The sequence below is a fragment of the Peromyscus leucopus genome, chromosome 1, assembly GCF_004664715.2.
Source record: "Peromyscus leucopus breed LL Stock chromosome 1, UCI_PerLeu_2.1, whole genome shotgun sequence".
In the NCBI taxonomy this organism is placed as follows: domain Eukaryota; kingdom Metazoa; phylum Chordata; class Mammalia; order Rodentia; family Cricetidae; genus Peromyscus; species Peromyscus leucopus.
This window is the reverse complement of record NC_051063.1, coordinates 12,381,833-12,396,710: the sequence shown is the minus strand read 5'-3', so window position 1 is coordinate 12,396,710 and position 14,878 is coordinate 12,381,833. Positions and strand designations below refer to the sequence as shown.

Genomic DNA, 14,878 nt, shown 5'->3' with positions numbered 1-14,878 from the left:
GAAGTGCCCTCTAGACTTAGATTCATCTGGGAAGAAAACGGTCTCTCAGAGACGATTACAGGGCTCCGTTTACAAAACCTCTTGGTCCTTAGAGCAATGGAGGATATCTACTTTCTGCAGAAAGAAGAAAGCGCTCTCCACGCCCTCACCTACACAATGCCAAGTGCTTAAATGTGCCCCAGAGCCCCTGAGGGCAATTGTTTATTCTATCAGTGAGATACTAAATCTTACAGAGGGTAGATAATGTGCCCAAGGGACTAACTAGCTTGTAAAAGTAACAGTGAGATTTGCATGCTGGCAGTCTGACCCAGGGTTCATAAGTAGGCACTCTGACCTAGCATTCATATTTGAGCAGTCTCACTTAGGACTCACATGCAGACTCAGATTCATGCCCTTAGTGCACCATCTCTTATCTGCAGAATGCATTGCTCATACCAAGCTAAGAGTGGTGCATACACTTGCACTTTTCACATTCTTGGACATGAGCTTAAACTATAACCTAAACCCCAGGCAGCTGACCCAAATACCACCCCATGCTGACTTCAGATGAAGTTTTCCAGGCCATACCCCTGACCAGTCCACTACTGCTGAGGTCTTCTCACTATGAACAATAACCCTCAGTTGTTCCTACTTGTCATTATTCTGCCTCTTATTTGTATCCCACATAGGCCTGATGAGGGCAACGTGCGATTTCCTTCCCAAATTACTGTTTCAAAAATACTCTGAGGGCCTAGAGAGATGGCTCAGAGGATAAAGCGTGCAAACATGAGGGTCTATGGTGAGAACCCATGAAAAAGCCACAGCGTGGAGTACAAAGCCCACCAGCCAGCAGTAAGCTGAGGACGTTTGTCTCAGAATGCAAATTAGAAAGCAAGGCCCAACACCCGAGTTGTCCTCTGACCTCTAAATACCCATAGTGGGACACACACACACACACACACACACACACACACACACGCACACGCACACGCACTCACACACGCACTATTCTTGGCCCCTAGCTTCAGAAGCCCCATTTTCAGCTGCTGCCTCACTTGTTGATAGTGGCTCTGGGTTTGTCTCCATGCCAGGTGCTTTTCTGTAGTAGATTGATGAACTCTTTACATCAGAGAACCTCCAGCTCAAGAATGATGGTTAGGGGCTGGAAAGAGGGATGGTTCAGTGGTTATGGGCACTCGTTCTTCCAGAGGAACTGGGATTAAGTCCAGCATCCACATGGTGGCTAACAACCATCTGTAACTCCAGTTCCAGGGAATCAGTCTCTCTCTTCTGACCTCCACAAGTACCAGGTACCTACATGATACACACATATACATTCACACAGGCAAAATAGTCATATACATAAACTACAAGAAATCTAAAAAAAGAATGATAGTTTAACAGCAGTGCTTTAAGGTTTGCAAATTAATTTCTTAAATATTGTTTCACCCCCTGAATCCTGTGAGGCCCCTCATATACAAGCATGGAAAATGCCCAGGAAAGTCCCTGCAACATAGCATGTCTTCTGTGTGAGCCTAGACCCACAGAGACAACAAGAGGGTTGTGAGCCATTATGAATTTCAAGTCAGCTTTTCTGTGGGTATGAATATGTACCCTTCCAGGAGACAATCTCAAGTGTTGGTTCAAATATAAGTGCCACAGAAGGGACCTAAATACACAGTTTTCCAAAGAAAACACCCAAACAGCCATAAGCACACAAAAGATGCTCAAAATTGTTAGGCTTCAAGAAAATGCAAATCAAAACCATCCACTGTGATGGCCATAGTCAGAAAGTCAGAAAATAAGGAAGGTGCAAAAAAAATAGAACTCTAATAGACTGCTGATAGGAATATAGAATGGTGGGGTTGGGGATTTAGCTCAGTGGTAGAGCACTTGCCTAGCAAGCGCAAGGCCCTGGGTTCGGTCCTCAGCTCTGGGGGGAAAAAAGGAATATAGAATGGTACAGAGGCTTTAGGAAAGAAGTCTACAGTTTCTCAGAAAGCTAAACTCAGATTTACTGCATCTCCCAGCAATGTGACTCCTAGATGTCCACCCAAGAGAAATGAAAACAAATTCACTCAAAACCTTGCACACAAATTTTCATAAATGCATCTATATATAAGCCAAAAACTAGAAGCAACCAAATGTCCATAAGACTAATGAAAAACTGATTATTATATACGTGTATATATATGCAACTAAATATTGTTTAATAAGACAAAGAGAGGATGTTCCTGGATATGCTGCAGCATGGATAACCCTGAACACATCAGGATGAGATAAGCTTGTCACTAAGAACTGTCAGCAGCATGCAACCCTTTATATATGATGCCCAGAACAGGGAAACTTAACAATGACAGAAGGCAGACCAGTGATTGGAGGATAATATAGATATGGGAGAAGGAGGTAGTAACTAATACAGTGGGATTCCTTTGGGGAATGGATTCTCAACTCTGGGACTAAAGACATAAAATTAGACAATTTCAGTGAATTATAAATATACTCTATCTCAATAAAACTGTTGATTTTTTTTTCTTTAAAAATGGAAAGGGCTGGAGAAATGTTTAGAGGGCTGAGTCCTTGCTAAGTATGAAGGCCTAAATTGAGATTCCCAGAACCCACATAAAAAGTCAGATGTGACTGTTCATACCTACAATGACAGCACAGGCGTGGGGGTGGGGGTAGGGGGTGTTGAGTACAGAGACAGGCAGATAGATCCCAGAGGTTTGCTGGCTAGCCAGTCTAGTGCCAGGGTTCTACAAGTGCCTGAGTTCCTTGAGAAACCTAATCTCAAAGGTGCAGAAGTAACTATGGAAGACATCTGACATCAAACACTGGTCTCTGTGTGAGCAAGAACTGTAGCATGAATCTTAAAAGTTCTTATTAATAAAAATCAAACCTGAGCCCAGTTATTGGGGTGAATGCTGAAAGATCAGAGAAGCAGAACAAGCCACAGTTACCTCACCTCGCCATTTCCTCAGCTGATCCTGTTTCCTCAGACTGGAAGCTTCTGTGTCCCCATCCGAATGGGTCTCAGCTGAACTGCTGCTCAAAAGCCTAAAAGCTTAACCAACTAAAAGCTTCTAATTTCTGGTCCTCATGCCTTATATATCTTCCTGCTTTCTGCCATCACTCCCTGGGATTAAAGACTCACTTTCTGGGATTAAAGGCGTGAGTCACCACACCTGGCTGTTTCCAATGTGGCCTTGAACTCACAGAGATCCAGAGGGATTTCTGCCTCTGGAATGCTAGGATTAAAGGCATGTGCTACCACTGCCTATTCTCTATGTTTAATATTGTGGCTGTTCTGTTCTGTGACCCCAGATAAATTTATTAGCGTGCACAATATTTTGGGGAACACAATAACACCACAAAGAACACCTGTGCACACATGCACAAACTCATACACCAAATACACACACACACATGCACAAACATGTATGCACACATAACTCTTTCTTCAAAATAAAAAAAAAAGAATGGAACACAGGCAGAAAGAAAGCCTCACCTCAGAAAACAAACAAAAGCACATAGAAATAAATAACAGCCCACACAGAGACTGCAGATCACAGATGCGTTCTGTTCAGTCTACACAGTTTGAGAAAAAAATTTGAACCAACTATCAAAATGTGAAAACTGGAAGATTTCCCTTTCAGGAAATGATATGTTATTTGTATTCTCTTTCACAAGGAAATGAAGGAAAGAAAAATCTGGCAACAGAAAGCTAAAGCTGAGGGGCCATAGGAAGACAGAGCTTGGTGTAGAAGTCAGTTTCCTGTGGTGCTAGCCATACCTGGGTTCCACTCCATTTGTGATTTCATGTCTTCATCTATTGCTTTCAACAGATTCCAATGGAATCTCAGACCCAAATCACAGTCACAACGCTTAGAGAGAGGTGGCCTGTAAAGGGTGGCTGTTTGTTTCATGGGTAAGGCAAGTGAGGTTACTTATGAGTCCAAAGGACAGCAGAACCAACAGTAGAACATGGGTTCTTTCCATTGCATTCTTTTATTCAGTGCTAAAGGCCCTTGTGCATGCCAGGCAAGTGTTCTGACACTGAACTACTGCCCCAGACCTCCCTTTTCTTGACTTCTGTTGCTAATATCCCCAAATATTTGTCATTGCTATTCCTTTTTTTTTTTTCTTTTGGTTTTTCGAGACAGGGTTTTTCTGTGTAGTTTTGGAGCCTGTCTTGGATCTTGCTCTGTAGACCAGGCTGGCCTCGAACTCACAAAGATCCACCTGCCTCTGCCTCCCAAGTGCTGGGATTAAAGGTGTGCACTACCACCACCTGGCTTCTTGCTATTTCTTAATTCTTATTTAGTCTCAACAGAGAGAACTCCATAAAAAGGTAACACAACAAGCATTCTGAAAACAGCACGTGGTTTTCAGACATTATGATCTAATCATGAGCAAAAAGTTCTGCCTTGCCCCCAAAATTAACTGTGGTTTGCAGGGGCAGCTGGAACTGGCCCTCTCAAGCCAGATGCCAACATCTCCCAACACTAAGGAGGGTGAAGAATGTCAAACTTAAACGCACTAAGCAAAGACCTTTCTCCGAGATCTCTTAATACATCTGCTATAGAAGGTACTTATTTTTCACCAAGATCTTTGCTTCCCTGGTTGGCTGTTCTGCTTAAGTAAAAAAAAAAAAAAAGACCATTCATAAGAAGTTACTAGTCCATAACTGGACAAGTAAGAAACTATAATCATCCAATGTCCTAGACTTTTGAGTCTGGCAAAGGAAATTCCATGTAATGTCCACATACAGTTTAAGGATGAGGCAGAAATAAAGAACAATCTAATTCACAAGATTAATCTTACCATTAGAAACCTGGGACATCTGATGCCCATCTGGCATGGGCTCTTTCCAGAAGATCTGGAGCCAGCAGGAAGCAGAGAATGACAATACCTTCCTTGGTGAACCAATGAGTTCACCATGATGCCAGCCACGCCAGGCTTCCACAGGCTACATACCCAAGGTCAGCAGGGGAAAAGCAATGCAACCACATATGGGATGGCACCTTGCTGAGCTTTGAGTACCCTTCTTTCCCAGTCAAAATGGATTGTAGGGAACTGGAAATGTGACTCAGTAGGCAAAGTACTTGCACAAGCACAGGATCTAAGTCTAATCCTTAGTACTCACATAAGAAGTCAGACAGTGGTACATGCTTGTTATCTCAAAGCTGGGGACATGGAGGCAGGAAGTATCCTGGGCTCCCAAATTAGCCAGCATAGCCGAGTCAGGCAAACAACAGATCCCAGTGGGAGACCCTGTCTCAAAACAAAGTGGACAGTCATCCTGAGGAACAACACCTGATGTTGACCTCTGGCCTCCCCATGAATGTCTACACAGATGGACTGTAGGGCTGTGGCAATGGCAAGAAGGAACTGCTGGCCAAACCCTGAGAAGGCATCCAACCTCTAAGGCAAATCAAATGATTGCTTCTCACTGCTGGAAACCGATTGCAACACTCTGAAACAGTCTTAGAGTTTTCCTATAGTATCCATGACAAAGAACCTCTTCCACAGAAAAGCAGAAATGCCAACACTCGTCAAGAGTAAGGGAAAGAAGTTTCCATAGTGGCAGGTCTGTAATCTTTTGAGACCCTGAATCAAAAGACATTGAGAAAGAGTAAGTGTTGGGCTGCCCAAATCAAGGGGAAATTTTCCAGAGTACTCCATTACCACACCTTCCCCACTTCTACCTGAGTTCAGATTACACTATCATATCCAAAGTTTAGAAAAAAATCTCATTACATAGTTTATGTGAGCATCTTTCTTTGATGTTTGTTTGATTTTGCTACTAGGTCTCACTCTGCAGCTGAAGTTGGCCTCTAATTCAGTATGTAACACAGACTGGCTTAGATTCATGATCCTCCTGCATCTGCCTCCTAAGTGTTGGGATTATAAGCATGGACCATTATAACTGGTCTGCTTGTATTTGTCACTATGATAAAAGATACATGATATAATATTTACTATCCTGTTTTCTAAGTTTGCAGTTCAGTATGGATACATATATTCACATTGTTATGCAGCCATCTCTGGAACTCCTTCCTCTATGCTCCGAAGCTCGGACTCCAGACCCACACAGCAGCTCCATCTTTCTGCTCTCCCTCCCCTGGCAATCATCACTCAGCATTTCACTTTTATGAATTTGACATTCTTTTTTTGTTGTTGTTGTTGTTTTTTGTTTTTTGTTTTTTGTTTTTTGTTTTTTTTTTCTCTATGTACTTTGCGCCTTTCCTGACTCATTGTGCCAGCTGGCTCGAACTCACAGAGATCGCTGCCTCTGCTCCAGTGCTGGATAAAGCGTGCCACCAGCAGAATTTGACATTCTTAAATATGTCATAAGTGGAGTCATATATTTGCATAAAACGGCCCCAATTTTCATTCATGTGCCAGCAAATGTCAAAACTTCTGTCCTTTTCAAGGCTAAAAAGATTCTGTTGCATGTAGGCAAGTATTGCATTGTTTGCCCATTCAGAAAGTCTACTTCTGTCTCTCAAGGATACAGTTCTGAGGGAGGGTCTGATGGCACACATGCTAACAGTTATTACTTTACAGGGAGGAAAGTAAGGGAGAGAGCTTGACTGTATGACATGTGCACTCCAGGAAAGAGAAAAACAAAACAAAACAAGCTAACTGTAGCTGAAGCTGAACTCAATCCCATAGGGTTCATCATCCCTTCTTTATCTCAACAATAAAAGTCCCATCCATACTACATTCCCAGGCTTATCACATAGCTGACACTCCACAAACATGGGTTGGTTGAATGAATCTAGAAGAGTGATAATCATAGGGAGAAAACTCTGTATATATGGTCTTAATTTGAGCAAGCACCATATGAATTGACATGGACTTTTTCCTAGAAACTATTAACAGCACAATCTGATTCCTTTTACACAAATGCACAAATTAAAACAATGGAGACATACATAAATATATGTATGGATATATGTATGCACACACACATATATATGTGTGTATATATATGTATGTATATATACATATATATATCCTAAATAATTTGTTCCACTCATATAGTTACAATGCCTCATGAGAAATAAGAAACAGTCAAGCAAATTCTCACAGGTTAAACTCAAATCCAATGAGTCAAATTAACCAATCCAGATAAATAGCTAATGATATATTGGTTGTGAAGGAATCCAAAGCAAAGAATAAATTAATGCATCAAAGTCATATGGGAGCCTGAGAGATGGCTCATCAAGTAAAAGTGTATAAGATCAATTGTTGCACAAGCCTGTAACCGAAGGACAATCCACAGGGGAAGGAGAGAGCCAACTCGTGAAGCTATCATCTGCTCTCCACATGCCACCATGGCAATCCACATGATATATATATATATATACACACACACATACATACACACAGGGACAAAGAAACTCAGTGAGTTGTATAGTTCTCTAGAACAAGCTAAACTATCACCATCCCATGTCTGGCTAGATTTTTCTATGTGTTCTATACCTGGGCATGACTTCAAATCTCAATTCTACTTTCTCCCTCAGCTTCATTTTCTCCCCACAGGAAGAAGGTTGGGAGAAGAATGATGGCACTAAGGACATTATAGGATTATTGTCAGGATGGAACAGTTAAGCCAGGCCTCGTGGTGTAGGCCTGTTAGCCCAGCTCCTGGAGAGGCTGAGTGAGTCGGTGGGATTACAAATTCAAGGCTAGTCTGGGAAACTTAATGAGCTCCTTCTTCGAAATAAAAAGTATTTAAAAGGAAAAGAATGTAGCTTAGTGGTAGAGAGCTTGGGTACTGGAGGCCGTGGGATCAAATCCACACCCAGGAGGAAAAGGAACGCTCTTGCAATTTGTCAAATACATTAAACATTATTCTAAGGGCACACGGCGTATCATATCCCACTTCATCTTCAAACAGTATTTTCCAGTTGCTCCAAATGCTAGAGCTGAAGCTAATAACTAAGCTCCTAGGGTCACAGGTAGTGATGGAGCTGAGATGCCAATTCAGGCTGCCTGAGAAGACAACAGAGAATGTGCTCTTACCAGCCAGGCCAGGCTGAAAAGATCCAACATGTGGCAAGCCTGAACTATGCCTGAAACACAACGGGTACAATAAGTGATACAATTTCTCACACAACGTATGGAAGTAAAGAAAAACCTGTAGAGATGATAGGCAGCTTGTGCCCCAGTAGTCTTAGAGGACACCTAGACATGGCACTCGGTTTTCCTCTAAAGCGCTGGACTGGGCGCTGTCACTCTCCACGACCTCGGAACCTCGATCGCGCAGGGGTCCCCGCAGGGGCAGTAGACAGGGGCCAAGGCGGACAGACTCAGGCCCAACTTTTACCTTGACCTGCATTATCACCGCCACAGGAGCCGAAGCGACAGCGGATTCTTCCGGGACCCGGACACCTCAGCAGACTCGATTCCTCCAGGACTCCGTAGACCCGGACTCACACGCGCGCCCCGCCGCTGGGACCCCGGGTTCGGTTTCCGCTCGGCCACGACCCAGCTCTGGCAGGGTCCCAACTCAGGGAGGAAAGGCTGCGGGTCCTGCCCTTCGGGAGGGTCCACGAGGTTGCCAAAACTTCAGCTATGATAATCATCTTCGGGTGGAGACTAGAGGACTTGAAAGCTAGCATTTCGCAAATCCTACCTATTCTAGATCGCAGTTAGATACGCGTGCGCCTGGCTCCACCCACAACCACCTGGAGCCCCAGGCCTGACCCGTGCAATACCGGAGAGTGCTCCGCCGCGGGTTCCGCTTTCATCCTAGATTTTCCAAGCTAGCTACCAAAACCTTGCCTGAGGACTGTGGAGTCAGAAAATCTGGGCTCCACCTTCACAGGGACACTGCCTTTTACAGCCCTGTGAAGTTGTCACAATGCCTTTTGGGTTCTGTTACCTCCTGTGTAGGAAAGAGATGACTCCAAAGAAGTAGTCCGAGAATCGGATGGGATGGTCACTGTCATCAGACAGATTTTAGATTCTTGGGTTAGAGCTGGATGTGAGGAGACACTCGGAGTTTAGGTTCTCGGTGTTCTTAAACACCGGTGAGTTGCTGAGCATAACAAAAGGCCCTTCTGGGACTCAGTTTACTTACCTATACAGAGAGAATAATAAAGAAAACTCACCTTTCTCACAGAGGTTACACTGAACAGTTACCTTGTTTTATTTATGAAGTCTTAAACAAATGCTTTTTTGTGACTTCTGTTATGGGGACCCAGGGGTGGGGTTAGAGGGGGACAAGTGGTGGTCCTCTGACCACACAGTCTTGTCTACCTAGGGCTGTGGTCAGTGACTCAAGATGTATGTATCTCTCTGTGTTGGAAGAGATGACACATGGCAGAGATGATGCTCAGCAGATTACAAATACTATAATGAACAATACTAGGCGTTTATCCTGGACAGGTGACTTTAAATTAGTGACACCTACTATTAAGTCCAGTCCAAAGTTTTGCCTGGTGAGCTCACATCTGCAGTCACAGTTAATAAAACTTGTTCCCTCATTTCTCAGTGTGGTGTTAAAGGTCATCTCCTTGTTTGTTAGCAAGTTTGTATATTTGGCATTTTGCTGTTTTGTCTCTTAAGAAATGAGAAGTCCTTTCCTCTTGGTTTACCTCCTCCTTGTTAACGGTCTGTAGACATCTAACATGCACGGATGGTCTTATGAGGCAAGCCAGAGTCTCTATCCAGACTTGTGTCCTCCGTAGGTCATTTCTGAACCTGCTAACACCTCTCAGTGCCCTGTGACTGTGATCTTCTACTTTAATCTCTCTGGCAATTGCGCATGTTAGGGTGGTCACATGTGCTTTTCAGATCAAGCTTCAAGACACTTGGAGCCCAAGGTGACCCCTAAATGCTTTGACCATCTAAATGTGCTGGTTTACAAGACGCTTTGTTTCCAAGCTGTTTCAAAAATACCGGAGGCATTGTAATATGTGTGTTACCAAACCCAGTGCGGCTTCTCACTGTACAGCTGGCCAGTTATGCCCAGAGACAAGGTGTTAAGGCCAGGAAGGTGACTTGATTAGAAGAACCGGCTCAGCCAGATGTTGGAGGACACCAGTCTCAAAAAACTATCTTTCAGGAAAGCTGACTGAGGAGTGTCTTCTAGGAGCCGTTAGTGGGTGTTTCCAGGCTACTGAGGACCTCCAGGGATATGGAGTGAGAGCAAAGGATGCACATCAGACTGGAAGGCCTAGTCACAGGCGAGCTCCTCTGCTCTGTGAATCTCAAAAACAATGGCCATTATTCCTTGGGGCTATTCGTGCCACTGACTAACGTAGCCACCTGTAGTTATTGCAAAATGGGCAACTAGAGGCTGCCTGAAGTCCTCCTGCTGTCCACCAAAGTCATGATAATGGAAAAAAAAAGTATTATTCCACATGAATCATTGCACAGTCACTAGGGATGTTTTCATTGCTGGGCTTCACTTGGCAGATCCTCAGACCCTCCCCTAGGACTTCTAAGGTAGAGCCCAGGCATCTCTTTCATAGTTCCCTCAATTTGTTGAAAAGATTGACTATAAAACTATCCTGACCACAAACATACCTCTAGCTGGGAAGCTTAAATTTCAGAACATTCATTACTTGTCTAGGGTGGGCTGGTTCAGACTGACAAATAGTCCCCCAAACACAGACTGTTTGACAGACCATGCTGGATGCCAGAAAAGCAAAGGTGAGTAAGATAGTGTGCAGCCTTCAAAGAGCTCAAGTTTACTGGAGGGTGAGCAATCAAAACCAAAAGCACACCTGGAGCACTGTGCACATGCCTCAGCAACGTCAAGGGCTTCTCTTCTCCTCCGTTGGCCACACCCTGCTCTCTCCTTCTTCCTCCATCCATCCTTCTCTTAGGTTTTCTTCTCTTTTGTCTGGTCTCTCCTTTTACCTACCCAGAGTTTTCAAAGTTTCAAGCCTTCTAATGTGCATGCGCACATGGGGAGTTTTGATGTCTGAGCTAACAGTTCTTAAGCTAGGGCTTCAACATTAAAAGTCAAGTTTGTGAGTTTAGGGTGGAGTTGAACAGCTGATATCTTTTCACTGGGAAGGATGGCCCAGCCATGCTTTCTTTTCTTAACGAGCCCCGAATAATCAAGAACATTAAGAGATAATTTCTAATATACATATTCAACTCTGAAGGAGAACGGTTGCAGGCTTGGATTTGAATTTGGTTTTGGTTTCATTTCCTTTCCTTGAACGGATTGTTAGAAATTTTCCAAAATAATACCTCGGATTCTTTTAGGACTGAGGGAAATGAGTGACTCTTTTTCTTCACACCAAGAAGAAAAGGCGCCATGTGTGGGAGCGGTCCTGCCCAGTTCGATGCCATGCCTGGCTTATGACTCTCACACTGAGTCATCACTCTTGCTTTCAGAAGCACAGAGAACATAAAAAAGTACAGTGCCCTTCTGAAAGGTAATATACTCCAACCGCCACAAGCCCAGCCACAATTACAAGCCCAGCCACAATTACAAGAAGCATTTGTACAACTGGGGGAAATGTAGAATTACTGGTTATTAAGGGGATCAGAGTAGGTGTGGTGGCTTATACCTGCAATCCCAGCACATCAGAGGCTGAGGCAGGAAGGTTTCTGGGTGTTTAAGGCCAGGTTAGGTTTATAGAACAAAACCTTGTCTCAAAAAATATGTTTTTACAAGTTGGAGAAAAGTCAGTAATAAGGATGGAATTCAGCCCTTTCTGTGTAACTGTTTCTGTTTTTAGACCTTTGTCCTGGCTAGTTCTATGTCAACTTGTCACAAGAGCTAAAGTCATCTGGGAAGAGGAAACTTCAATTGAGAAAATGCCTCCATAAGATCATGTTGTGAGCAGGCAGGCCTGTAGGGCATTTTCTTAATTAGTGATAGATAAGGGAGAGAGAGCCCAGACCATTGTGGGTGGGGACATCCTGGGCTGGTAGTCCTGGGTTCTATAAGAAAGCAGGCTGACAGATAGGGTCCCAACACCGAGAGGGAAACTGTACTTGAGGCCTCATCCCTAATCCAAAAGCTATCTTCAGTTGACAACCACTCACAAAGGAAAACATAGTTTCTTCCAGTGGAGTCTCATTGGATGTATTAAACCACACTGAAGGCAGGTCCCATACCCAGCAGTAGATGGCCAACACAAAACGATCTCAGTGGTGTTTTTGGAGATGTTTTGACTCACAATGCTTTACTAGGGTGTTCCTTTTTTTTTTTTTAATCTTACCAGTCTTTTGGTTATTTATTATGGTTTCCGATTTTGTGTTTCTAGGGTGTGTGTGTGTGTGTGTGTGTGTCTGTTTCTCATGCCTTTTCTTTTTTATTCTGTTTGTTTTGTTTTATACTGATGGTTTATTAGCTTGTTTGTTTTCTAAAGAAAGAGAAAAAGATATGGAGTTGGATGAGCAGGTAGTGGGGAATGGTCTGGGAGGAGACAAGAGAAGAGAAACCATGATTAAAATATACTATATTAAAATTTTATTTTTAATTAAAAAAAAACATGCTGAGCAAGCCATGAGGAAGAAGCCTTAAGAAGCACCCCTCCACAACCTCTGCGTCAGCTCCTGCCTTGGGGTTCCTTCCCTGTTTGAGTTCCTGCCCTCACTGCTTTCAATGATTGATCAGCTGTTATTTGGGAGTATGGATGAAATAAACCCTTTCCTCCCCAAGTAGCTTCTGGTAATAGTGTTTCATCACAGCCACTGAAACCCTGACTAAAATAATCTTCCTGCTCAAACTCAAAGTGAAGATCAATCCATCCATTCATTCTCTGAAACTGTTGCAAACCCAAATTCCTGTAGAAAGAAAACACTGTATTTTTTTCACTGGCTGAATAACACTTATCCCGTGTGCTCCAACACTGTCTAATAGCCAGGAAGACAGACACTTTCTCCTCCCACATAAACAGAGACTAGAATATTCTTAATTGGGGATGAGGGACTTTAGCAGTCTATGCAAGGCACATCCCTTTTCATCACAATTCCAATCCTTGGACTTCATACTTTGAAAATCTACCAAAGCCAGGCAGGGTGGCATACAGTGGTAATCCCAACATTTGGGAAGCTAAGGTAGAAATATTGTCTCAAGTGTGAGGACAGGAGTTTAAGTCCTCAATACCCATGTAAATGCTAGAGAGTTAGGTCAGGCCACTCCCTCCAGAGTCAAGACAGAGATTTCCTAGGGGAAGATGGCTGGCTAGACTAGCCAAAACATCAAGCTCTGCATTCAAGTGAGAAACCCTGCTTCAATACATAAGATGGAGAGTGAAAAGGAAGGCACCGAACATCAACTTCTGTCCTCCATATCCACATGCACACACATGCAAACACGCACGCACGCACGCACGCACGCACTTTATTTCAAAAAGAAGAAAAAGATTGTTCTTTTTTTCAGTGCTAAGGATCAGACTAAGAACCTTGCTCTTGCGGGCGGGCGGTGGTGGCGCACGCCTTTAATCCCAGCACTCAGGAGGCAGAGGCAGGCGGATCTCTGTGAGTTCGAGGCCAGCCTGGTCTCCAAAGCGAGTTCCAAGAAAGGCGCAAAGCTAAACAGAGAAACCCTGTCTCGAAAAAAAAAAAAAAAAAAAAAAAAGAATCTTGCTCTTGCTGTGCAAGTATTCCACCACTGAACTACTAGTTGCATTTTTATTTAAATATATTATATGTAAATTGGAAATTGGAATGTTAGAATTTGTGTTAGAATACAGAGCAATAAAAAAAGAAAACTTTGAACACAGGATTGTAATGACAGGAAGCACACGAAAAGCACCAGGGCGAAGACAGTTTGAGCAGATTGTCCCTCCCAGCCTTCAGAGGCACCAGCCTCACTGACACTTGATCTCCAATTTCTAGCTTCTGGAAATGCAAGGCAATGGAATAATGTACATTGTCAAAGTTGCCAGTCATGGCACTGAACCGATTAGCACACTTCTCTACCAGTTATACTCAGAAGTTCTCCTAACTCTACCTGACCAGGGGAGCCAATACCCAGTATATGCCTCAAGTGTAAACATTATTTACACCCTCCTTTACCCTTAAAAGTGTCTGTGTTTGCATAGCCACTTTACCTTCCAGGCCAACCCACAACCCTTCCTGTAAGACTTCAGTCACAAGGCTCCTCCAATCACTTTGATGTCTCTAAATATGCCCAGACCTCCCTTGGCACAATGACAAACAGGATATTCATTTGAAAACTTTCAACCGGTTTTGTTTGGACTAGTTGTAAGCTCCATAAAGATAGGAAGGAACTCCTTCCCTCACTCAGCATTTACAGTTCTCCTAATCACGCTGAACCCAGGGTTTCACACATGCTAAGCAGGTATTCTAAAACACTACTGCTCCCTTGCCAACCTTTACTCTTTAATAAAGGATATAAAGGATCATACTTCCTTAAAACTACCCTTCCCTAGTGGGATAGTGGTAGTGTATGCCTTCAATCCTAGCACTTGGGAGGCAGAGGCAGGAGGATCTCCGTGCCAACCTGGTCTACAGATTGAGTTCCAGAACAGCCATAGCTATTATACAGAGAAGCCCGTCTCAAAAAATACCAAAAAGAAAAAGAGAGAGAGAGAGAGAGAGAGAGAGAGAGAGAGAGAGAGAGAGAGAGAGGAGGAAGGAAGGAAGGAAGGAAGGAAGGAAGGAAGGAAGGAAGGAAGGAAAAGAACCCTCTGCCACTTTAAATGGTGTTTGAAAATAGGTACAACTTACGAAGTGTGTCAGCTTTCATTGTTGTGACTAAACGCCCAGAAAAAGTAAAAAGCAAAGATTTATTCTAACTCATGGTGGCAGAGGGTTCAATCCATGGCCCGTTGGCACCATGTAGTCAAACAGAAAGAACATCGTGGTATGTGGTAAAGGTTTCTCATCTCATCCAAACAGGAAGCAGAATGTGAGCATGACAGGAAGGGGCCAGGAATAATATACACCC

At 43.5% G+C, this 14,878-nt stretch overlaps 1 protein-coding gene across 1 annotated transcript in view; it reads right to left on the bottom strand.

Annotated features, from left to right (window-relative positions):
* Positions 1-8,599, bottom strand: part of Trpm6 (transient receptor potential cation channel subfamily M member 6) — a 149,223-nt gene extending 140,624 nt beyond the window's left edge. The window contains exon 1 of the mRNA XM_028874898.2: positions 8,318-8,599. Within this exon, the coding sequence (XP_028730731.1) occupies positions 8,318-8,329 (12 nt within the window). The 5' untranslated portion in view covers positions 8,330-8,599. The remainder of the gene's footprint in view (positions 1-8,317) is intronic.
* Between the last annotated feature and the right edge of the window lie 6,279 nt (positions 8,600-14,878).